The sequence below is a fragment of the Orcinus orca genome, chromosome 8, assembly GCF_937001465.1.
Source record: "Orcinus orca chromosome 8, mOrcOrc1.1, whole genome shotgun sequence".
Classification (NCBI taxonomy): Eukaryota; Metazoa; Chordata; class Mammalia; order Artiodactyla; family Delphinidae; genus Orcinus; species Orcinus orca.
Window position 1 is genome coordinate 41,831,297 of NC_064566.1, and position 24,478 is coordinate 41,855,774.

The 24,478-nt window shown below is 42.9% G+C and overlaps 1 protein-coding gene across 1 annotated transcript in view; it reads right to left on the reverse strand.

Annotated features, from left to right (window-relative positions):
* The window catches only part of SPON1 (spondin 1), a 273,886-nt gene that overhangs the window by 245,857 nt on the left and 3,551 nt on the right, over positions 1-24,478 (reverse strand). Inside the window, exon 2 of the mRNA XM_004279163.3 lies at positions 7,796-7,902. Coding sequence (XP_004279211.1) covers positions 7,796-7,902 — 107 coding nt within the window. The remainder of the gene's footprint in view (positions 1-7,795; positions 7,903-24,478) is intronic.

Here is a 24,478-nt window from a genome sequence, read left to right on the forward strand (position 1 = left end):
CACACAAACCCTTTATCTTCACCCCTTGTCCACCTGCAAACTTTAAAACTACCCAAAAGACAACTCAAAAGTTATTGTCTCAAAGAGACAGAAGACACAGAGATGGCCAACAGGCACATGAGAAGATGCTCAACATCTCTAATTATTAGACAAATGCAAATCAAAACTACAGTGAGGTATCACCTCACACCAGGCAGAATGGCCATCATCAAAAAGTCTACAAATAATAAATGCTGGAGAGGGTCTGGAGAAAAGGGAACCCTCTTACACTGTTGGTGGGAAGGTAAATTGCTGCAGTCACTATGGAGAACAGTATGCAGGTTCTTTAAAAAACTAAAATAGAGTTGCCATATGATCCAGTGATCCCACTCCTGGGCATATATCCAGAGAAAATTCTAATTCCAAAAGATACATGCACCCCAATGTTCACAGCAGCACTTTTTACAATAGCCAAGACATGGAAGCAAACTAAGTGTCCATCAACAGATGAATGGATAAAGAAGGTGTGGGGTGTGTGTGTTTGTGTGTGTGTGTGTGTGTGTGTGTATATACACACATACACAATGAAATATTACTCAGCCATAAAAAATAATAAGATAATGCCATTTGCAGCAACATGGATGGACCTAGAGATGACCATACTAAGTGAAGTAAGCCAGACAGAAAAAGACAAATATCATATGCTATCACTTATATGTGGAATCTAAAAAAATGATACAAGTGAACTTATTTACAAAACAGAAACAGACTCACAGACATAGAAAACAAACTTATGGTTACCAAAGGGGAAGGGGGGGAGGGATAAATTAGGAGTTTGGAATTAATAGATACACACTACTATATATAAAACAGATAAAAAACAAGGACCTACTGTATAGCACAAGGAACTATATTTGATATCTTGTAATAACCTATAATGGAAAAGAATCTGAAAGAGAATATATATATATCTGAATCACTCTGCTGTACACCTGAAACTAATACAACACTGTAAATCAACTATGCTTCAATTTAAAAAAAGTTATCATCTCTATAAATATCCTTTCTCTTCTCCCAAATCAGCTCTCACTCCTCGCTTCCTACAAATGACTGCTTTCTTATTTGCACACATGCCGCAATTATAACACTTAGTATGCTGCAACAGAGTTCTTTCTATACAAGTCTCTTTATGTCACAGGTAGGAAATGATCGCATTTCGAGTAAACAGACAAGACCACCCCAATATCCAAGGAAATAAATATCTAGGCTCTCCTATAATCCATTTTGTACTCGGCCAGTACACCTAGCATGCCAGGGTTGCGAAGTTCTATTGTAGATCTTAACCTCCTAATTAACACCATGGACCAGGCCTTAATGATTCATCTCGGTATGCTCAGAGCCTAGTATGTTGCCTTTCACATAGCTGGTAATTAGTGCTTTTATTAGATCATCCCAACTAATATTTATTGAGTGTCCACCATGTGCCAGGCACAGTGCTAGTTGATAGAAATACACTAGTGAACAAAATAGATACGGTTATGCCCTACAATTTGCTGTGGCAGAGCAATATTAAACAAATAATCCTACAAGCAAGTATATAAGTTGTAATAACCACCCTTAAGGAAAAGTAGGGTGCTATAAATGATATGGAAATATTTGAATAAACAAGTAAATGAATGAAAGAAAGCACTGTGTGTTTTATATGGTAATATCCATTCACTAGAAAGGTGTACTCTACAGGAAAAGAAAGATTATTACGGGCTATCTCAGGACGGATTAAGAATCCCATAAGACAATCTTATGTGTTCATGCACCTATGATGCATACTGGGACCTCATTTGTGTTTTGTGGTCCTATCTCATGCATGACTCATTCTGAACTTACTTACAGGCAACTAAAAATCCTCAGATTCTTTTGTTGTTGTTTGTTTGTTTAACGTGCTGCCATAAATCCAAATCGCTCTTCTTGTACAGGTGCAATAGGTTATTTGGATCTAAGTAGGTAACTTTCTGTTTTCTTCCATTAGCTTTCATCTTGCTAGGTTTGGTCTATCAGTTTGACCTGCCCAAATCCTGTCATGCCCAGCCCTGATATGGGAATATATGTTTCCCTTCATATCAGTGGGTGTGGCTACTTCGATGGAATGCCCATATTCAGGTTGTTGAAAAGAGTGCTGAGTGAAAATTTGGGGGAGGGCTGGGGGATGGAAATCACCCTTGAAACACATATCAAAAATATAAAAATGTCCATATCCTTTGCATTTGTAATTACACTTCTGGGAATCTCTTCTAGCAAACTAATACCAAATAAGGAAAAAAACTTTATGCAAGAAACTTTTACTCCCTTATTTATAGTAGTGAATAGTAGATTGAAAAATTCTAATATCTTATAAGGGTCACGATTAAGCTTAGGCGAGTGTAAAAAGAGGAAGTTTTCCTATAAAGTAAGAGAGAATTCCTAAGAACAGGCTTGCAATAGCAGTTTATTTTTAGAAAAGTATGTTGAAAACTCATTTAGCGTCTCATGTGGCTCAGAACTCATTAGGAGCTAACAAATATGTATTGTTAGTGAAGAGATAATGGAAATAATTTATAAACAGGTGATTAAGAATATGGAATAGGGCTTCCCTGGTGGTGCAGTGGTTGAGAGTTTGCCTGCTGATGCAGGGGACACGGGTTCGTGCCCCGGTCCGGGAAGATCCCACATGCCATGGAGAGGCTGGGCCCGGGAGCCATGGTCACCGAGCCTGTGCTCCACAACGGGAGAGGCCACAACAGTGAGAGGCCCACGTACCGCAAAAAAAAAAAAAAAAAAAAAAAAGAAAATGGAATAATTAGTTATTAAAAGATACTCGTTTGTATGGTATTGATAAGGAATCTTAGGCAAACATTCCTCTTTATAATGAAGCTTCCTTCCTTTGATTGGCAGACTATCCCCTAAACTAGTTGATGCATGCAGGCCTTAAATTAAAAATAAAATAAAGTGATGGTGTTATAAACTAGCAGCTTGAATTTTAGTACAAATACTGTGCTTAAAATTCTGTCAAACTGGAGTGCCTACTCTGTGAGGCGCACAGGGCAAGGTGCTGGGAATATAGCAGCAAACGAGACAGGCAAAAATCCCTGCCCAAAAAAAAAAAAAAAAAAAATCCCTGCCCCGTGGAGCTTACAGTTTAGTGGAAGGGGGCAGATGATGCTCAACAAGTCAAACAGATAGCACGTCAGATGGCAATAAAGGCAATGGAAAAAAATTAAGTGGTGGAGAGGGATAGGGAATTCAGCTCAGGGACAGAAGGGGGGGAATGAAGTTTCAAATAGGGTGATGGGGCACGCCCCCTGGGAAAGGGACTTCTGAGCAGAGACCTGAAGGAGGAGGGAGAAAGAGCTGGGCAGTTGGCTGGGCCACGAGCATTCCTGGGAGCAACTCGTTTTGAACAATACAGTTATAAAGGATTGGTGGATTACTTCTGTACAGGCAGTCCAGCTGCTGCATTCCTTGTCACTTTCAATTAACCATGAGTACACCCAGCTAGCTCATCAGACTCCCGTGACTCTCCCTTCTGGCAGCTGGGGACAGATACCCTAGTCTGTGCCAAAGCTGCCACGCTGGACCCGCAGCTGGAAGCAGAGAAGGCAGCCCCACCCCTTTCTCCTGGGCCTCTGCCGGGGGGGTGAGAGCTGTAACCCTTACCCTCCCAGTCCCAAGCAGCCCCAGCCCCTCCCCACTGGGTCTAAAGGGGCATTAAAGCTTGCTTTAAAGTTTCATTTGTACCTGGTGAGTCGGTGCTCTCTGAGTAAGGGCTCTCATTTAGAAGCAAAATCACTCGCTCTCAGAGTTACTTTTAGAATTAAGAATGTAATCTTCCACCAGATTTAAAGGGTATTAGAATTTTGTTGTTGATGTCAAGTCCTCAAAGCTGTCATATTTGGAGTGAGGGTGTTAACAAAGAAATATATCTAAATATTTGTTAATTGCCATGCATATATTTTTAAAATTACATAGGTATTTGTAGCTTCTGATCATCTGTTCATGTTCCAACTGATGACTTGCTGACTGTTTGCCATCCCTGTTGATATAACGCACCATTACAAGGAAGATGCTGTAAGCTCCTTGAGGGCAGGACTATGTCTGTTTTTCTCACCGTCGTAAACCCAGTGCCTACCTTAGCGCCTGGCACATCGGAGACCCTCAGTGAATGCAGATGCATAAATGAATGACTCCAAAGATGACAGCTTTGGCACAGAAAGAAAAGACGTTTATGCTAGAGTGGAGGGGCGCAAGCATAGAGAGCACAATGTCTGAAGCAGGAGAGGTAGGATGGGGCATGAGTAATGATTCTTCCCCCTCTAACTTTGGAGATACTGGGCACCCAAGTGAAGTGTGCATTTAATGCACAGGGCAGGGCAGGGGTGGAGAGATGTGTGAGAAAATCACTGGCACAGAGTCCCTTCCCTCCCATTCCCCCACACTCCACCTCCATGGATGTTGGATTACTCTGGTCAATTTACTTAGCCCCTTGGAGACTCAGTTTCATCATCTGGAAAATGGGTATAACAATCCTGACTTCCCAGGGTTGCTATGAGAACTAAGTAGGATAACGAATATAAAGCTCTTGACCTAGAGACTACTACCATAAAAAAGTCATAAGGCACTCTCATTTTTTCACTTAACATGTACACACTGAGAGGCAGTATACATGGTTGGGAGCAGGGATCTGGAGCCAGACTGCCCGCGTTTGAATCCCAGATTTATTGCTTAGAGCTGAATGGTCTTAAGAAAGTTATTGAATTGCTCTGTGCCACAATTTCCTCATCTGTGAAAAACAGGATAATAATGCTTATCTCATGGCGTTACTCTGAGGATTAAATCAGTTAAAAAATGTAAACCACTTAGAACAGTGTCTGGCATACAAGCATTATTGTTGTATGCTGGGCATTTTTCATGTGTGTTTCCCACTTTGATCCCTCTAGGGCTCAAACAACAGATATGTTGATGTGATGGTGGAGAAGTTCATGTTGGATGGGCTGGATCCATGTCTCATGTCAACACTGGTTCTCAAACTCGAGTGGGCATTGGATTCACCCTAAGGGCTTGCTGAAACACAGGCTGTGGGAGCCCCATCCTCAGAGCTTCTGATTCAGAAGGTCTGGGTGAGGCTTGAGATTTTCTGTTTCTAACAAGTTCCCAGATGGTGCTGATGCTGCTGGTCCAGAGACCACACTCTGAGAACCACTGTGATGTAACAAGAAAGGATGTCAGAAGCTCTAAGAGAAGAAGGAAGGATGGATGCATAAAGAGATAGGAGTTCTGGAACAATCCCAAATAGGACTGAGTTATGGGCACTAGTAGAAAGAATAATTTGTTCATTTATTCATTCAACAAACATTTACCTACTGCCCACTGTGAGCAGGGCCCTGTATTCACCAACTGGTTGCAAGGACCAAGATTTGGCCGAGAAGAGACAACAGTGAGCTGGAGAGGACTGTCAATTTACTGAATTAAAACGGCATCAAAGAAAGAAGCCATGTCCCCACTGGCCTAACTCAGGCATCATTTTGTGTGTGTGTGTTTATCAGAAGATATATAAAATTTACCATTTTAACCATTTTTAAGTGTACAGTTCATGGCATTAAGTACATTCATCTGTTGAACAGGCATCACCACCACCTATCTCCAGAACTTTTTTCATCTTCCCAAACTGAAACTCCACATCTGTTCAATAATTCTGTTTCCCCCTGCCCCACATCCCCTGTACTTTCTGTCTCTATGAATTTGACGGCGTAGCTCATATAAGTGACATCAGACAATATTTGTCGTTTTGTGCCTACTTACTTCACTTAGCTTAATGTCTTCAAGGGTCATCCACGTGATAACGTGTCAGAATTTCCTTCCTTCTTAAAGATGAATAATATTCCACTGTATGTATACACCACATTTTGTTTATCCATTCATCCATCAGTAGACATTTGGGTTGCTTCTGTCTTTCAGCTCTTGTAAATAATGCTGCTATGAACACGGCTATACACTATCTGTTCAAGTCCCTCCTTTCAACTCTTCTGCGTATATACATCTAAGCATCATTTTAAAGCAGATAAATTTTGCTTGGGTGAATATTAAGATCACATTTCTCATCTCCCACCCCCAACTTTTCCCTTCTTAGAACTTTATCCCTCCCGACACTCAGGTACCCAGATCTCTCAGCTGCCCCAATCTTATAAATCATTCACACCTCCAGGTAAATTAGAACAACAAGAACAAGAGGAATATATTTTAGTGCTTTATGGGCTGAACGTATGCATGAATCTTCCTTTCCCTATAATGCTTGCTGATGCACTGTCCAAACACACCTGGCCAGGAGCTTGTTCTGTACTACAGGGAAGACATTTAGTCACTGGAATCAGACACCTGAGACAGAAGCCTGGCCTTACTATTTACTATTAAATCACTTTAGGTAAGTGATTTAATCTCTCTAGCTTCAATTTCCTGATCTATAAAATAGGGATAATAGTTCCTATCTACTTGGTTGCTGTGAGAATCAAACTAAGATAAGGTAAACTAATTAAATTAAGATAAACCAAGATAAGGTAAAGCACTTAACCAAGTGTCTGGCATATGGTAAGTACCCAACAAATATTGGTTGTATCTGGGTAACTCCTTCAGATACATGCCAAGGAAGTTCCTGACATCTAGGTCCATAGAAGCACATTACAATCATCATGGAATTAACAGTTCCACTAGGCCAGAAGTCCAGAATCTTAAACGCTGGACATTTTTTTTTAAATCACAGGATTCAAAATTACAACCTGCCCACAAGGGGTTAAAGATATCTTTGGATGGGGAAGATATCTTGGGTGCTCTGTGGAACCCACAAATTGTACCAGAATCCCCAGCAGTCAGCTATGGGTGTAAGTATTCTTCCTGAGTTTTTTTTTTCTTCTTCTGAGTTTGCAAATGCCAGATAAAAATGGATTCCAGAACAATGGAAATTTGAGATGAAAAATGGTTACAGCAGATTTGGCCGCGCCTCCTCCTAGGATCGCCCCAGTCATTTTGGGACATGTTCTGACAACTTGCCGGCCTCTTTCTAAACCTCTGAGAGGGGGTGATGTTCCTGCCACTTCCCCTGGAAGAATATTCCACAGTGAAATATGACTCACTGGCAGGGCCCTTGTCTTTGAGATTCCCTTTCTTCTCCTGACCCACTTTCGTCTTGCTGTGCCCTTTTGTACAAAGTCAAACGAGGCCTCCCCTGGAAGAGGCTGCTCTGCAAGGACTGACATTTGAAGACCACTACCACCTCTTCAACTCGGCCCTGTTCATTTAGCCAAGCAAAGCATGTTTAGTTCTTTTAATCTTCCCTCATAAATCAATCTCTTCGTTCCCTTAATAGTCCTTCTCCCGTGCTTTGAACTCCCTCCAGTCTGGCCAGCCTAAGCTCTTGTTCCGTTTACACTTGAAAATTGCCAGTCGACTGAGAAATGGCTGCACAGGAAACACATCTGTGCCTCGGCAGGGTTCTCAGAGCTCCCACCACACTGGACTGTCTGCTGCCCAAGGTACTGTGAGCCCCAGAAGAGCCCTGCCTGGTGGCCAAGCCCCAAGGTCTTAAGGTAGACGCGAGGCATTTGCTGCCCACTCCGTTATAGGTCTTTCCATGGACCTGGCTCAGCCGACCAATGGTCAAGGAAATTGCATGAGAAGCCCCCTCAGATACCTGCCCCATTCCTTACCCTCAGCCTCCTCGATCCGGCCCACCTTTCACTTGGCATCTACTAGAGCAACAGGGGTCCCTGGAAAAGCCCAGAAGGGGTCTTACCTGGAAGGTCCCGGCATGGTCTTCCTCCTTATCACCCTCTCTGTTCTCTTTGAGGGCGATCAATGTGAATCCTCTGAAGTAAGAGGGAGGGGCAGCTGAAAGTGTCACTGCAGAGACAGAAGACAGCAGATGATAAGCGTAAGAATCAGCTGCCTTCCATTCGTCAAACGGATAAACGTTGAGTTCCCCAACATCCCAGACCTGTGGGTAGCGGGGGCAGCTGTCAGTGGGAAAGGCTCATTCTGTAGAGTAGTGAAATTTCACCCTCTCCACCCAGCCCCCTCTCACATTTCAGAACCTGCTAAACGTCTGAACTACAATCTCACTTAGGAATTCTTGAATCAACCAAGGCTGAGGTGAGCTCTCTCTCAGTAACCACAATTTGACAAAAATAGTCCCTGGTCAGCAACTCTGGTCTTGACAGTTATCTAATGTTACACTTCCATAGATCAGCTCAAGAGAGATCCAGCTGCTTGCAGCACAAACTCCTGTAAGATGTGGCAAAACACATTTCCCATTTCTTGTGGGTACTCAGCTAGAACACGTTCCCAGCCTCCCTTGCAGTTTGGTCTGCTGGTGCCCCAGTCCTACCGGTGGAAAGTGTGAACAGACATGATGCGTGCCACTTCCTGCCTGGCCCATCCAGACTTTCTACATGATTCTCCATTCTTCCTCTCCCATCTCTGCCTGCTGAATGCAGGAGATCCAGCAGAGGACTCTGATGCCCCAGGAGAAGGACGGTAGAGCCACAAGGTGTAAGGAAACTGGGTTTCTGGATAACCACACAGATAATCACTCAGGGACCAGAAACATCCACGTTATACTTGGCATAAACTGGAAATAAACTTATATTGTGGGCGATTGTTTGTTACAGCAGTTGGAATTATGAACCTACTTTAAACTCTTCCTTCCCACATTGACCCAGAGAACTAGGTATTCATTGAAATCTAGCTCAGGGATCTTAGCAATGGTGTTTGCCCCTCCCTTTGTATCTACAATTCCCTGAGATGGAAATCCTTTATTGCAATTTTTGCACTGGACTGCAATTCTATTTTTATCACCCTTTTCCACTGGACTGTGAGTTAATGCTGGAGAGGAACTGGGTTTTCATTTTCTTTGTATCCCTATCACCTAGCACAGAGCCTGGCATCTAAGAGATGCTTCATTCAAGCTTCTTGAAATTGATGTAAATTGAGGTCTAAATTACTGCCTACATTAAAATGCTAAGATTCTTTAAACATAAAATTATAGACTATTAGTGCTATCCTAAGAATCCTCCATTCCAAGCCCTCTAATTTCACAAATAGGACACAAAGACACAGAAATGTCAACAGACACGCTGAAGGTAGTAAGACCACCCAGAGGCAGGCTTTGGGTCTGGCCCCCTCCCCAGTTTAACACTCCACTCATTGCTCTACATTCCTACATATATAGGAATATCTATAGTGTGTGTATTCCGTAAGCGTCGACTGTTTTCAAACTTTAAAAATCAATTCATTGAACCTATAGTATTTATGTGATTCTGATAAGCAACCCCCTGTTAAGGAGGGGCATTTAGTCTTCTAGTTTCAGTCCTGAAAATGAAACATTCCAAAAGTCCAAAACTTAAAACCACCATCTAGGAAAATTCAGCAACAGTCCGTGAGCCACCAACACAATGACATCTTAGAGAAGCACTTGGAGACAATGACTGCACATCTCATGCTGTGGTTAGCCAGTTCATCCCACAAAAGTGAAGGTGCATTCTGATTGGTGGCTACTGAGGTCTATAAAAGGTCAGATAGAAAGGAAGGAAGAAAGGATGAGAAAAAAAGCACAAAGAAGTAAAGAAGAGTAAGAAATGTGGTTGCACAGCAGTGGCAGGCAGAAAATGATGCTTATGATGTCAGGAGAAAGAACTGAGATCTCTGAGGGATAGACAGACAGCCCCACAGCAGTGGGAGGTTATCTAGGGTGGGGTGGGAGGGCTTTCAAGGCTATTCTACACAATTCTGGAGGAAGGGGAGCAGAGAACAAGAAGCAGACAGTAAAGGTGCTCTGCCCACATCACCTCAAATTCCTCTGTACCACTGTAATGTGACCCTGGTGTTGATGTGCCTTTGCTTCCAGAGGCCAGCACCTGCAGCTCGTCCCTGGTCACTGGAGTCTGTTCTGCCTACTATGAAAGGCCCAGCTACTTTGCATCAGGTGATGACCATTCTGAGGGGTACCTGACACCTTGAAATGGCCCTGCAGAATCAGAGCTCACTGGGGTCATGGGCTGGCAAGGCTTCTTCCTCCCCGTCCCAGTTCCCCACTCCCTTATTGGCCTCCCCTGGGAGCACTTCCTTAATAAGTCAATGGCACCCAAATCCTCACCTGAGGGTTTGTTACGGGGTTAAATTGTGTCCTCCCAAAATATATGTTAAAATCCTAATCCCAGGTTCCTGGAAATGTGATCTTATTTGGAAATAGGGTCTTTGCAGATGTAATTAGTTAAGATGAGATCATATTGGGTTAAGGTAATCCTAAGTCCAAGATGGCCAGTGTCCTTAGAAGAAGAGACATGGAGACACACAGGGAAGAATGCCAGGTGATGACAGAGGCAGAGATTGGAGTGAGGCATCTGCAGGCCAATGAACAGCAAGGATTGTCACCAGAGGCTGGGAGAGGCATGGAAGAAACTCCCTAGGAGCCTCCAGAAAGAACCAACTCTGATGACATTTTTTTATTTATTTATTTTTTTTGCGGTACGCGGGCCTGTCACTGTTGTGGCCTCTCCCGTTGCAGAGCACAGGCTCCAGACGCGCAGGCTCAGCGGCCATGGCTCACGGGCCCAGCCGCTCTGCGGCATGTGGGATCTTCCCAGACCGGGGCACGAACCCGTGTCCCCTGCATCGGCAGGCGGACTCTCAACCACTGCGCCACCAGGGAAGCCCTCTGATGACATTTTGATTTCAGATTTTTATCCTCTAGAACCATGAGCAAATACATTTCTGTTGTTTTAAGCCACCAGTTTGTGGTTCTATACGTGGGAGCCCTAGGAAATGAATAATACCTGCTTCTGGGGAACCCAGCATAAGACAGACAGTCAACTTCTGCTGCACAGTCACTGCCTTCAGGCTACAGCTCAAACCCCATAGACTGATAGGCCCACAGACTCTGCCTTTCTGGAGAGCTTCGTCAGCCACGTTTCCATTCCCTGCCACACTGCATTTCAGTCCTGGGACTCGCTCACTGGCAGTTTCCTGAAAAGCCATATATCATTTCACCCTACAATATTTTTTCTTTCCATATGCTATTCATACGCTTGGAATGTTCTACCTCCTCCATTCTTAGCAAACTTCTTTAGAAATCAGCTAAATTTTCACCTTTTCTGTGATGTTTCCTGTTTCCTCTGACTTTCCCATCAAGACCTGGGTGCTCTTTTTCCCTGGACTTTGTTAAGATTAAAAATACCTATATAATGGGCCTAATAACAGCATTTACCTCAAAGTATCAGTGTAAAACATAACTAATGCACTAAAGTCCTTAAAATCATGGTTGGCAGATAATAGGCACTTATTAAGTATTAGCTCTTATTCTTATCAGTAATGAGATGATCACATTAAATCATATTTTGTGTGTAAGCATTTCTTTACCTATTTGTGAGTCCTTCAAAGGCAAGAACCACATCTTAGCTCAGCACAGTGATTAGCACAGAGTTGATATGTAATTACATTTACTGAATCGTGTTCATGGACTGCTAGACTCAGGGTTGTAAAGATGTCAATTCTTCTCAAATTGATTTATAGATTTAGTGCAACTTACATTAAATTCGCAGCATGATTTCTGTGATATTGACAAGCCGTTTCTAAAATTGATGTGAAAATGCAAAGGGCCAAGAATACCTAAGGCAATCTGGAAAAAGAAGGGCAAGGTTGGATGGCTTCTATTCCCAGATATCGAGACCTATGCAGCTATAGAAATTAAGCCAGTGTACCATAATAAGGAAAGAAAAATAGGCCTGAATAGTTTGAGGTCCAGATAAAGTTCCACAAATATATGTGAACTTGATTTATCATTAAGGATATACTGCAGAGCAGTGGGGGAAAGAAGATATTTTCAATGACAACTAGGAAACCGTGTAAAAAAGGTGAATCTTGGTCTTTGCCTCACATCTTTCTTTCTTTCTTTTTTTTTTGCAGTACGTGGGCCTCTCACTGTTGTGGCCTCTCCCGTTGCGAAGCGCAGGCTCCGGACGCCCAGGCTCAGCGGCCATGGCTCACGGGCCTAGCCCGTGCATGTGGGATCTTCCCGGACCGGGGCACAAACCCGCGTCCCCTGCATTGGCAGGCGGACTCTCAACCACTGCGCCACCAGGGAAGCCCTGGTGCTTCACATGGTGCTTCACATGGACTGTAGAGCTAAATGTGAAAAGTAAAACAATAAGGTTTTAGAAAGTAGCATAACATAAAATATGAATGACCTCGGAGTAGGAAAGAGTTTTTAAACAGGACATAAAAATAAAAATACTGATGATAAAGAAGATGTGTAAATGGAATGGTATCAAAATTTTGCTTATCAAAAGACACTGCTAAGAAAAAGTAAGCCATGGTGTGGAAGGAGGTATCTGCAATCCATTTAACCAGAAATGGACTTTTATCCAAAATATATAAATTGACTTTTATCCAAAATATATAAAGAACTCTCTAAGACCAATAAGGAAAAGATAGAGAACCCAAAGGAAAAAAATAGGGAAATCACATGAACTAATACTTCACAGAAGAAGGTGCCCAAATGGCCAATAAAGATACGAAAAGGCACTGAACCTCATTTGTCAACAGGGAAATAAGAATTAAATCCACAATAAAATACTACTGCATTTCCACTAGATTGACTAACCTTAAAAGGATTCACATTATCAAATGTTGTTAACTGGAACTCTCGCACACGATTGATGAACTGAATATGAGCAATTTTCCCTGGAAAACTCTTCAGCAGCATTTACTGAAGCTGAGCTTATACATACCCTATGACTCAGTGCTGCCACCCTTAAATCAACAGAAATGCAGACATATGTGCATCAAATGACACCTATCAGATGTTCATAGTAACATTATTTGTTTCCAACTGGAAACACTCAAATGTCCATCAGCAGCCATGGATATATAAATTGTGGCCAGTCATAGAATTGAATGCCTTAGAGTAATGAAAATGAACAAATTACTTCTACCTACAACAACATGGGTAAATCTCACAAACATAATCTCGAGTGAAAGAAGACAGACACAAAAGAATACAAAAAGTATGAGGACATTCATATAAAGTTCAAAACCAGGCAAAGTAATCTATGATCCTAGAGGTCAGGTCAGTGCTTACAAGTGCGGGAAAGGGGAGGCAGTGCTGATTTGGGAGGGAACAGGGGTGCTTCTGGAGTTCAGGTCATGTTCTATTTCTTGATCTGGGTGCCAGTTGCATGAGTGTATTCAACAAGTGATAATTCACCAAGATGCACGATTTGTGAGCTTTTCTGTACGTAAGCTTTATTTTGATAAGAATATTATTAAACAATGTTTCCGAATGGTAAGTATGCATCTTTTTGTATATCCGCGCAGAGCACTTAAAGGGCTACCCATAAACTCGGCTTCCTGGAATGATGCGTTCCTGTAAATTCTAGAAAACTAAAGTTCTACTCTACCTTATTAAATACAACACAGAAGATGGAGGCTCTGGGGGCTGAACTTGTGTGGTGTTTCAAGCCATAATTATCAGTGGTGATGACTGTGTTACACAGTATAATTTGAAGGAAGAGAGGAGACCCTATCTCTCTAGAGAAGCCCATTATATGAATCTCTCCTGAAAGGAACAAATGTGCAGCGTGTTCTGAGTCCCAGTAATGACTGAAGATGGCTACTTGGCAATAAATAATAGAATCTTCTCTCTAATGACTCCTCCCAAGTGCCTCCCAAAAGAGGCCATTAAGAGACCCAGAAAATTCAAGAAAAAAGCTTATGAAGGATTAAAATAAAATTTAAAAAAGGTCCAGGGCTTCCCTGGTGGCGCAGTGGTTGAGAGTCCGCCTGCCGATGCAGGGGACACGGGTTCGTGCCCCGGTCCGGGAAGATCCCACATACCACGTAGCGGCTGGGCCCGTGAGCCATGGCCGCTGAGCCTGCGCGTCCAGAGCCTGTGCTCCGCAACGGGAGAGGCCACAACAGTGAGAGGCCCGCGTACCGCAAAAAAAAAAAAAAAAAAAAGGTCCGTTTGGAGCCATCCTCTGAGCACATACAGGGAACAGGTTAAAAGCAAAGATTTCAGATTAGAATCCTAGAGCCACCACTTATTAACTGTGTGACCTCTGGTGAGTTACCTGACCTCCCCGTTTCCTCATTTTTTAAAAAATGAGGTTCACGATATTACCTTTCTATAGGAATATAGAGATGACCAAATAAACATTTACCACAGCGCCTGGCACATATAAAGGATCCAAAATTGTAAAGGATGATGGTGGTGGTGCTGGTGATGTTGAGGATGAAGACGGTGATCAAAATGATGATGATGATGATGATGCTTAGCTAGCTCATTAACAGACAATGAGTTTCTAAAAGCTGGCCCTTGGGGACAGTGTTTGAACCTCCAGAGAAAAACGCTAGTAGGTGCCAATGTAGGACCACTGATGGGACTGCAGCAGAGATCACTGTCTTTGGGGATGATGGTCACAGGGCCAGGTTATGGGGAGATTCGGGTAAGTCCTTATAATGAACTGAGTATTCTCGCAGTGGCTCATACCATAGAGAGTGAGCCCTGTGAGGGTGTCTCAGCCCCTCCCACCCCCACATGATATAGCTTTTCAACACGCCTTTCTCCTTCTTGAATACCTCTCACCAGTCTTAATTAAATATTTATTTGTGAATTACTTGTTAAATGCTGGTCTCCCCTCATCACTTGTAAGCTCTGTGAGAGCAGAGACCAAGTCTGTCTTGAACTACGCCTCTGGAGACACAGAGAGAAAAGACCCAGCCTCTGCCTTCTGGGAGCACACAGCTTAACAGCTGGGAGGAAAGGACACATCGGCAGATATTTTTATAACATACAACGGGTGTTATGGAGATATGAAGGAAGTGCTCTGGGATCCCAGAGGAGAGAACATCTGAGTCTACTGGGGGAGTTAAAGGAGACTTCAAGGAGGAGGTGGCATTTGAGCTGCAAATTGAATGAGGTATAGGAGTTTGTCCAGTGGACAAGAGGAGCAATACCATCTCAGGCAGAGGGAAAGGCATGGTGGGCCAGTCTTGGCCTTGGAAACCAGAAGTAATTCTGTATTTCATTAGTTGCAAGCTGGGAGGGAAGTGTTATAAGAGGCTAGGGGAGGAAGGTGAGAAGGCGGGAGATAGCAGGGCTTTGAAGACGTTGCCTAAGAAGTGCAGATACCACCCTGGAGGTGATGAGGAGGCACTGAAGGGTTTGAGTTGGGGAGTGTCGTATTCAGATTTGTGTTTTAGGAAGATCAGGCTAGAAGCAGTGTGAATATTGCATTACAGCCTTTCCCTAAAAACCAGCTCAGTGGCAAGGGCCTCTCTGGCCTGTCTGTATGAGGACTGATGTTTCACACAGGAGCCTGACCTCAAATCTCCACCAAAGGTGGAGTTCTCTCCTCCTTATTATAGGAAAACTCGAGTCCCACCTATTTCCCAAATAACTTTCTGAGCCCTTCAAATGCTGGTTTGTCAACCATCTAACATAAACTCCAGTGCCTCTGCTATGCCCATTGCCATCACTGGATCTTTTCTAGGGCCATCACCCTCCCCGCTCTACCTCTGGGTTTCGGACCCCTCCAGCCCCAGCCTCAAGGAGAAGGTCCTGAACCAGATCCCAGTTCCATTACAAGGCCAGCCCCTGCCATCCACCTGCTATATGTTACTGAGATGCCCGCCCCACACATCAACCACAATGAACTTGAGCTTCTGCCTTAACTTGTAACATGGGATTAGTTATAAGGACTGCTGGAGCATTACATAAGCCATGGTGGTCCCCTCCCAACTCTGCTTAACTTGTGGAGCTCTGGGCAGCTGCAACTCACTTGCATACCTTACTTAGAAATTGGCAGTTCAGCCCACCCAGCCAGGAGCAGGCAGGAGAAGATGCTGGTGACAGGCTGGCAGATAGGAAGGCAAGGCTAAAAGTCCAAGGGTGAGCAAGTGCATGTCGTGAGGGTGGATTATGCTGTTCGCCTGGATGAACTTCCTCAGTGAATGCTCCCAGCATTCCCCAGAAGAGATGAAATACCTCTCATTCCAGATTAAAGATCATGCATATTTAAAGTTGTAAGGGCTGTAGCTATAGACGTACAATGGATGTAGCTAACAGACCTGCGTTCAAATTGCTCTCTGTTTACTACGTGTTACCTCGGACTAATTATTTAACTTCTCATTATCTCAGTTGACAATCTCCTGTAAAATGGCAGTAACAGTACTTCTATTGTTATCCTAACAAGTAATGAAGTAATATTTGTAATAGGAAGTATATATAAATTTGGCTAAATTAATAAAATATATTTAAAGATCACTGAGTCTCCGCTCTAAAATAGGGATCATCGTTAGCATTTCATGCATTTGTCATAAGGACTAAATGAGATAAGGTCTATGAAGCACATTGCAACCATTCAATAGAAGTTCCTTCTTTCCCCCATGTGCTCTCTCATCACGGACTAGCTGGGAACCAGGTGAACGGGTCCTGAGCTAACCAGTATGTGGCTGGGAAGAGGAATGGATGGGAAGAATACTCCTGAGGAATTGGAGATATGTCAGCCAAGAGAATGTATCTGGGGGAGGGTAGGAAGTTCTAAGGGACACATGCTGTCTAGGACCCCCACACCTTCCCTTACACTGACCATGGGATCTTTGGGGCTGCCAATCACAGTCCCCCTTCTCCCTCCTGAAATAGCAAGTCATAGAAGTGACTGTGACCCAGATGCAGTCTATCTCCATATCATGATGTACCCCATTCCCCTGGGTATGTCACCCAAGCTGGGCCAATCAGAATCCTTCCCTGGGATTTTTCAGCTTGGAAGTAAAGGGGGAAAGGCTTTTGTTTCAGTTACAGAACTGAAAGTCTTTTCACTGAAGGTTGTTGACAGCTATCTTCCCTGGCACTGGGAGAAAGTTTATCTGCAGTAAGAAAAATTGTGCCACCACATAAAAACACAGCCAAGAGGTAAAGGATGGAAGGAGAGACAGAAGGTAAAAGGAGTGAATAGAAAAGATGGAGAGGAAAGGAGAAAGGGAGAGGAAGAAAGAAAAGGGGGGAGGGAGGGAGGGGGGGAGGGAGGGAGACAGAGAGAGAGAGAACTTTGTTCAAGTCCCTAGATCCATTTATACCTGAAGCTGGCCAGATCCACCCGTGGGCTTTCCAAATATAGGACTCAATAATTCTATTTTTTGCTTTAGTTAGACTTTGTTCCTGTCACTTGCAGTGGAAAGACTCCTGACTAATTTTGGAACAAAGAAAATAATTCTGCCTAGACTGTAAGATTCATTATCAGGCTAAAGAAACAGTACTTGTGACTAAACTGAGGTGGCTGACCAGCAGGGTGGCCGTTAGTATTTAAGTGCCACTGAGGTAACAGAAAATCAGTTGACTTCAATACTATTTTAATTAGATGTCAGCTTTGGAGAAAGATTTTAAGGGATGTCAGAATGCCCTGTCCTAAGCCCTGACCTGCTCATCATTCTTACCAACTTCTTAGCTAAAGCCTTCTAAGGCTTGCTTGTCAAAACTGTGGATAATCCAAAATTAAGACTATGTGGATAGGTCATTCAGTGACAGAATCCAGATTCATGAATGGTTGACAGCTACCGTGATGGACCCAAATATGCTGGATTAAGTCTAATGGGGAATCATGTCAAAGCTTATGTCCTAGGACCAGTTTCACTAGTACAGGGAAAGGAGGGCGGCAAGCCTTCCCACCAAATCACAGGAATTTTTTGCTGGCTGCAAGCTCAGTGTGATTCCAGAGTACAACACAGCTGCCAAAACAGCGAGCACAAGACCTGGCAAGCTTAACACAAACACGGTGTCCAGAACAAGGGAGATAATCATCCTGCCATGTTCCACCCTGATCAGAGCACATCTGGAGTCCAAGGTGCAAGGGAATAAGGAAGAGTGTCCTACAAAGAATAGTTGAAGAAACAGGGCATTTTAATCAGAAGAGAAGTCATAGTACCTGTTTCTTCACAAACATCTCAAGGGCTGACATATGGCCAAGGGGAAACCAAATCTGCTGGACTCCAGAGGACAGAACCCGGAGTGATGAGTGGAAGTTACACGGGAGGCAGTCTTTGGCAGCAGAGATGCACAACAAGGTTGCCTTAGCTCAGCCTCTGCTGATCTGCGAGGGTTGTCACCTAGAGGAAACTCACAGCTCTTCCCTCCCCACCACTCCTCGGCCAAGGCAGGGGAATGTCACCATTGTGTTGGCTCTGAGGACATGCCATTGGCCACTGTGCTGACAGAAACAGGATAGGGCAGTGATATGACCAAGTATGTGGGACTAGGAGGCTGGGGGTGAGGCTGGGAGAGATGGGGGTGGGGAAGCACATTCACAGAAAAGTAGCCACCTTTTGGCCACCTTCTCTTTGTGTCTCACCATCTTGCTTTTAAAAAAAAAGAAAAAGAAAGAAAGAATATAGATTCCTGGAATCCAGCCCTTTGTTAGGGTGGAGCCAGTGAAGATAGATATATATATATATATATATATTTTTTAAACTTTCCAAGTGATTCTTACACATAACTAGGTTTGGAAATCACACAAATGACTCCACAAAGAGCTGATTCCAGGGAAAGTCACTTTAATAACTGGTGTCTACGTTTGATGGATCAACAATCCCCTCTGCCCTATTCTCCATGTAATCAGAGTCAGTGTCTGAGGCTGGCAGCTCCTTCCCTTTGCTCTCTTGCCTGCTGTCCCTGTGCTCTTCACCTCTGAACCATCAACGATCCCGCTTCCCACCATGCATATGACTGCCGATCTCTTCGCTTCCAACAGCCTTCACCCTGGACCTGGACCATCTACCTGCCCTCAGCCTCCACCCAATGCCCCCAGGGCACTGAGTGAGCATCCTTTCTCTCTGCTGCCACCACATGGAGATCCTTGCCATCTGTCCCCATTCCTTGGCCTCACCTCCCTCTTGCAGAGGGAGAAATGCTTTCCCTTCCTTCCGTCCAGCTCCCTTAGAGGGAGATCTCACTTCTCTCTTTTAGAGAGGTTCTTGGGGTTTAAATGATACATTCACTTTTCGATAAATAATGATTCAGTGCCTGTGATGGCCACACGCTCTTTTGGGTGCTGGCAATAAAACGGCAAATAACAAAGGCGAGGCGAAGTCCTTGCTCTCAGAAAGTTTGTATTCCAGCTCGAGGAGGCAGATGATAAAGATCATTTCAGAGAGTGGTTCAGGGGTATGAAAAAAATAAAACCAGGCAAAAGTAATGAGAAACATAAATTGGTGGTCAGATTTAAAGAAATAACATCTTTAAAGATGTTTAAAGAAATAACATCTGAGCTGAGACTCAAAAGACAAAGAGTGAGCCAAAGATCTGGGGGAGAGCATTCGAGGCATGGAGAAAAGCATATACAAAGGCCCTGGGGTGGGAATGAGCTTGGTGTGTTTGGAAAATTCAAAGGTCAGGGTTGCTGCTGTGAGGAGAAGGAGAAGAAAGAAAAGGAGGAAAAGAAAATGAAGAAGGAGAAGAAGAAAAGGAGGAAGGGGGGAAGACGAAGAGCATCAGAAGAGCTTCCTGTAGCACCCAGAATCCCCATTCAGTTCTTCCCGCCTGCCTGAGTCTGCTCACCTCCCCACACTCCCATCCCCCACACACAATATTTTGTGCTCGCAGCCCTTCCCTCTCTCACCTAGTCTGTGTTTGCAAATATCTGAACCACAACTGTAGACAGGATTCAAGTTATTTCCCGTGGGTCTCCTAGACCTCAGCAAGTCAGTGGATGTGAGCAGGCCCCTGTTTAAAGTTTCCCTCAACTTTTCATGGCAGTTTTGAATAGTCTGTGAAAGTTAGAAGCCTTGTCTATGTAGAGCTCACAAAGGTCTTCTTGTGTGTTACCTAAATCCTTACCTTTCCTATCCTAGCCTCAACTCCAGCCCAGCCAAGACACCTAGTAAAAATGAGCTGGCTAGCCACACAGAAAGCTTTACGTGACGTAGTGAGCTCTCTGCCACTGTAGGTGCTCCAGAGAGGTGCATATGACAGGAACCAGACACAACTGCACACCATCAGAGAAAAAACAGAGAAAGGAAATAATACTTGAGATCATATGGGCCACTTGCCACTGTATTCAATACACGCATGCATGTGCGAGTGTGACAGTCACGAGCTGTGACTCTGGGTTCCCTTAGTCCATCAGATAGTGAGTATTTCGTACTTGTCATGTCAGTGTTTAAGGACCAACAAACCAATGGTTTTATCTAGTATTCAACTGAGGAAACACTGGTCTCTTCCAATGCTGGGGGGAAAAATAGAAGTGCTGGACTTATTGAGAAATGTCAGTTTGTTTCTATTCCCCACTAACAAACCTATCTGCTGGGGCACATAAATAAGGCTAGATTGAATTTAGTATCCATGTGATTGTTTATGTAAAATTGCAAAGGATTTTTAAGGAATAATTTTGACTTATGTGATTTTTGCTTTCCATAGTGCCTCTTGACTCTAACCCTCAAGTAATGTGGGACTCTTCTCTTGAAAAATAATATATATATATATATATATTCAGTTAATATGTATTAACTGAATCACTTTGCTGTATACCTGAAACTAACACAACATTGTAAATCAACTATACTTCAATTTAAAAATTTTTGATCTCAGCAAATTTAGTAAATTCCACAGCAGATTAAGAGCACTTATTTTAAACTAATCTTAATAAAACAATGCATGATCAATGGGATCTGATTTGGGGGAACTTATCTATTCACTAAGAGAATGAGAATGATAGTCTTCATTAAGACTTTAAAACTAAAAAAGAATGGGACTCCTCCGTAAAATTATTTCTTTCTCATTCTAAATGTATATCCCAGTGAGGTTTTTTCTTTTCTCTTAATTTCTTTCTTCTCCTTCCCCTCCTTTCTCTCCTCCTCCTTCTTCCCCCTCTTTTCCTTTTTCCTCTCCCTCTCTTGCATTTTCTTGCTTTATCCACTTCTTCCTTCGTTCCTTCCCTTCCCTGCTGCTTCCTTGAGGAAGGGTGAGAAAGAGGAAGAGGGTGAGACAGAGCAGGCTACTCGGACACACTGGCCCCTTATTTCTCCTCAGTATGAACCCTATCAACACACTACACACGCGCGTGTGTGCACACACACCTACATCAACACTCCTTCCCCATTTAGCAGGAATATCAACTCACGTGCTGTTGAGAAGACCCACCTAGACCACCTATCACGGAGAAAGAGAACATGAAACATTGTTTTTACATGACTATGCATTAAAACATGTGACAGAGACGGCTAACTGTCCCTCCAAATCCATTTTCACCTTCATCCTTTGGAAAAATCCCTCCCCAAAGTTTTCACTGGGCATGTGGCTGCCCAGCTAAATGCTATCTTTCCCAGGCTCCCTTGCATCTAGGTGTGGCCATGGGACCAAATTCTTAGCAAAGGAGTGTGTCTGAAAGTGCTAGCTGTGATTTCTGGGTCACATCAGTAAAAGAAAGCTGCTTGCCTCCACTTCTTTTCCCCTCTGCATGCTGACTGGAACTCAGATGTGTTGGTAGTGAGCTGGCTGTCACCATGCTGATGAGGACAACTCCCAAGAAGAGTGCTGTCCAATAGAAATAATCTCAAGCCAGGGGAAATTCATTTTACTTGTTAACAAGTAGCCGGTAGGAATAAACGTAAAACAAGTAAAATTAATTTTAACAATATATTTTATGTAGCCTACTATATACAATTATAACTTCAACATGTAATCAATATAAAATATTATTAATGAGAAGCTTATTCTTTTTCATACTAATTATTCAACAACCAGTGTGCATCTTACGCTTACAGCACAACTCAGTTTGGACGAGCCACATTTCAGGTACCGTGACTTGTCAGTCTGTGACTGCAGAGTGCTAGAAGATGGTAGAGCAACAAGATGGAAGGAACCTGGGATACTGATTGACCTTGTGGAACAAGCCACCCATCATCTTGGATTTCCCATTTATCTCCCATTATACAGTGTTTAAAACACTGTATTTTGGGGTCTCTTTGTAACATGAGCTTAGCCTGTATCCTGACTAATACAAGATGGTGTGTTTTTTTTTCCCTGCAGAAATTGGTATCGACCTACATCTGACATTCTGTATAACAAGCTAATGGCATGTTTGTAAACATATCAGCCATTATAGCCCATTGTTCCAGTTGAGTCAGCCAGCTGGAATGGAACAACTTAACTGTGTATGGGAAGTACTCAAGTTTTAAACCTTGAAAAATTCCAACTTTTATGCTTTCATTTTATTGTATGTTCTGTTTATTTTTGGTTTCATGAAACTCAAAGCAACAATCCCCACAACTATTAAGCATGTAGATATGCATGCATCTTTTAATTTTTATTATCTATCTGAACTAAATACTTATGAAAAGGGAGCACAAGTTAAAAAATTAAAGTTACCTAATAAAAAAAGAAAAGAGGAGAGGTGGGGGGGTCACTTATAATTAATTACAGTTAATCATCAGCAGTGCTTAATTTAAAAAAAACACACTAGGTAAGAAATAGTTTATTTAAAAGACCTTATCCAGCCTAAATTTTTCAGATTCTACATGTATACTTTTCAAACATATAATTTTACAGGCATATAATATCTACATATAAAAACAAAACAACAGTCAAATTAGGGTTTTTTATTTTCAATTTGTTTCTGTTTCCCCACAAACAAAAGGAATTGGCTAAAGATTGGCAAGGTTCTTCGTGTTTCTAAATTAATCTTCTGGTTTATGGGGAAATGCAACACTGAAGTCTATAAAAAGAAAATGTAAATAAGGATCCATCACTTCATATTTTGTGTCCCAAGATATGTCAATTATTTTTTTTTTAATTTATTTATTTTATTTTTGGCTGCGTTGGGTCTTCATTGCTGCGCGCAGGCTTTTCTCTAGTTGCGGCAAGCAGGGGCTTCTCATTGCGGTGGCTTCTCTTGTTGCAGAGCATGGGCTCTAAGCACGTGGGCTCAGTAGTTGTGGCTCACGGGCTCAGTAGTTGTGGCTCACGGGCTCTAGAGCACAGGCTCAGAAGTTGTGGAGCATGGGCTTAGTTGCTCTGTGGCATGTGGGATCTTCCCAGACCAGGGACGGAACCTGTGTCCCCTGCATTGGCAGGTGGATTCTTAACCATTGCGCCACCAGGAAAGCCCTGTCAGTTATTATCTTGATTTGCTATTGCTGTTTTCCTTCAACAAAGACTCAACATCTAGAAGGCTGAGGGTAGCTGGGTGAATTCAGTCTACTCCTAATTTATTTTATTGAGTCAGTGTAGAAGACTGGTTAAGAGCAGAGATTTAGGAGTTAGACATCCCTAAGTTTGTATCCTGACTCCACTGATTATAGATGTGTGACCATGGGCAAGTTACTAAACCTCTGAGATTTAGTGTCCTCATCTATAAAATAAAAATAATAAACTGCCCCAAAGTACTGGAAGGAATAAGTGAGATGCGTAGGAAGTACTTAACACAATATCTCATCCAGTGCTAGCTGCCAAGTATTTTTCTATTTCCAAAATAAATAATCATCTCATAACATTACATATATATGTGTGTGTATGTGTGTGTATATATATATATATATATATATCCTACTGTATGACAGTTTCTTTTGACATGGATTATTTCTAATTCTCATAGCTATGCTGTGGGCGGTGGGAGAAGCAGCCTCATTTTACAGTTGGAGCAACTGTAGCTCAGAGAGGTAAAGCTGCCTGCCTGAGGTCACACAGTGAATGTGTGACTGAGCTGAAGTGGAAACAGACCCAGCCAACATCAAAGCCTGTGTTCATTCCACCAGGCGGAGATGGGACACTCTGGAACACACATTCTTATGGCAGTGTGCGCCCCAAAGAGACACAAAAAGAAGGCAAAGCAGCTTTGGAGTTCTCCAAACCTCCCGGTTTAGAATAAATCCCTCAGTTATGCTTGAAGTTGGACAAGTTTTTGTAATCTCAACTGGACATTCTTTTCCCATCAAGTTCCTTGAAATTTCCCTTTAAAGAGCATCTAGGAAAAGCCACTCTCATTAGCCAGGGTCTGGCTTTATTTTCCTAATAAACAGACCTTTGGACAGACAAAAGAGCCTCTTTTATTTTCAATCAATCCTTGAACATTTCAGCTGATTTTCTTCTATTTGGCTTGAAATTGGGATCTGGGAATGGCTGGTCCTGCAAATTGTCCTCTTATAAGGGAAGCCCCTTGAGAATCCTCAACTTGTTATTTTTAATCACTGTAATCTCTTTTTCAAAGGAGGCCATGGTCAGAAACAGAGCAGGCCTTTCAGAGCTTTCTAAAGCACAATTATTGCAGAGGGAGGGGTATTGGGGGGAAGAGGGAGGGAGAGCAGAGAGATGTGGTGGGAGAGAGAAGGCAGTCAATATAGTACTAACAACTTGGAAAAAGGCTGAATCATCATCTCAACTGGATCCTGGCTGTTGAGAAGAAACCCCATGTTTCAATATATTTCTTAATAGTGA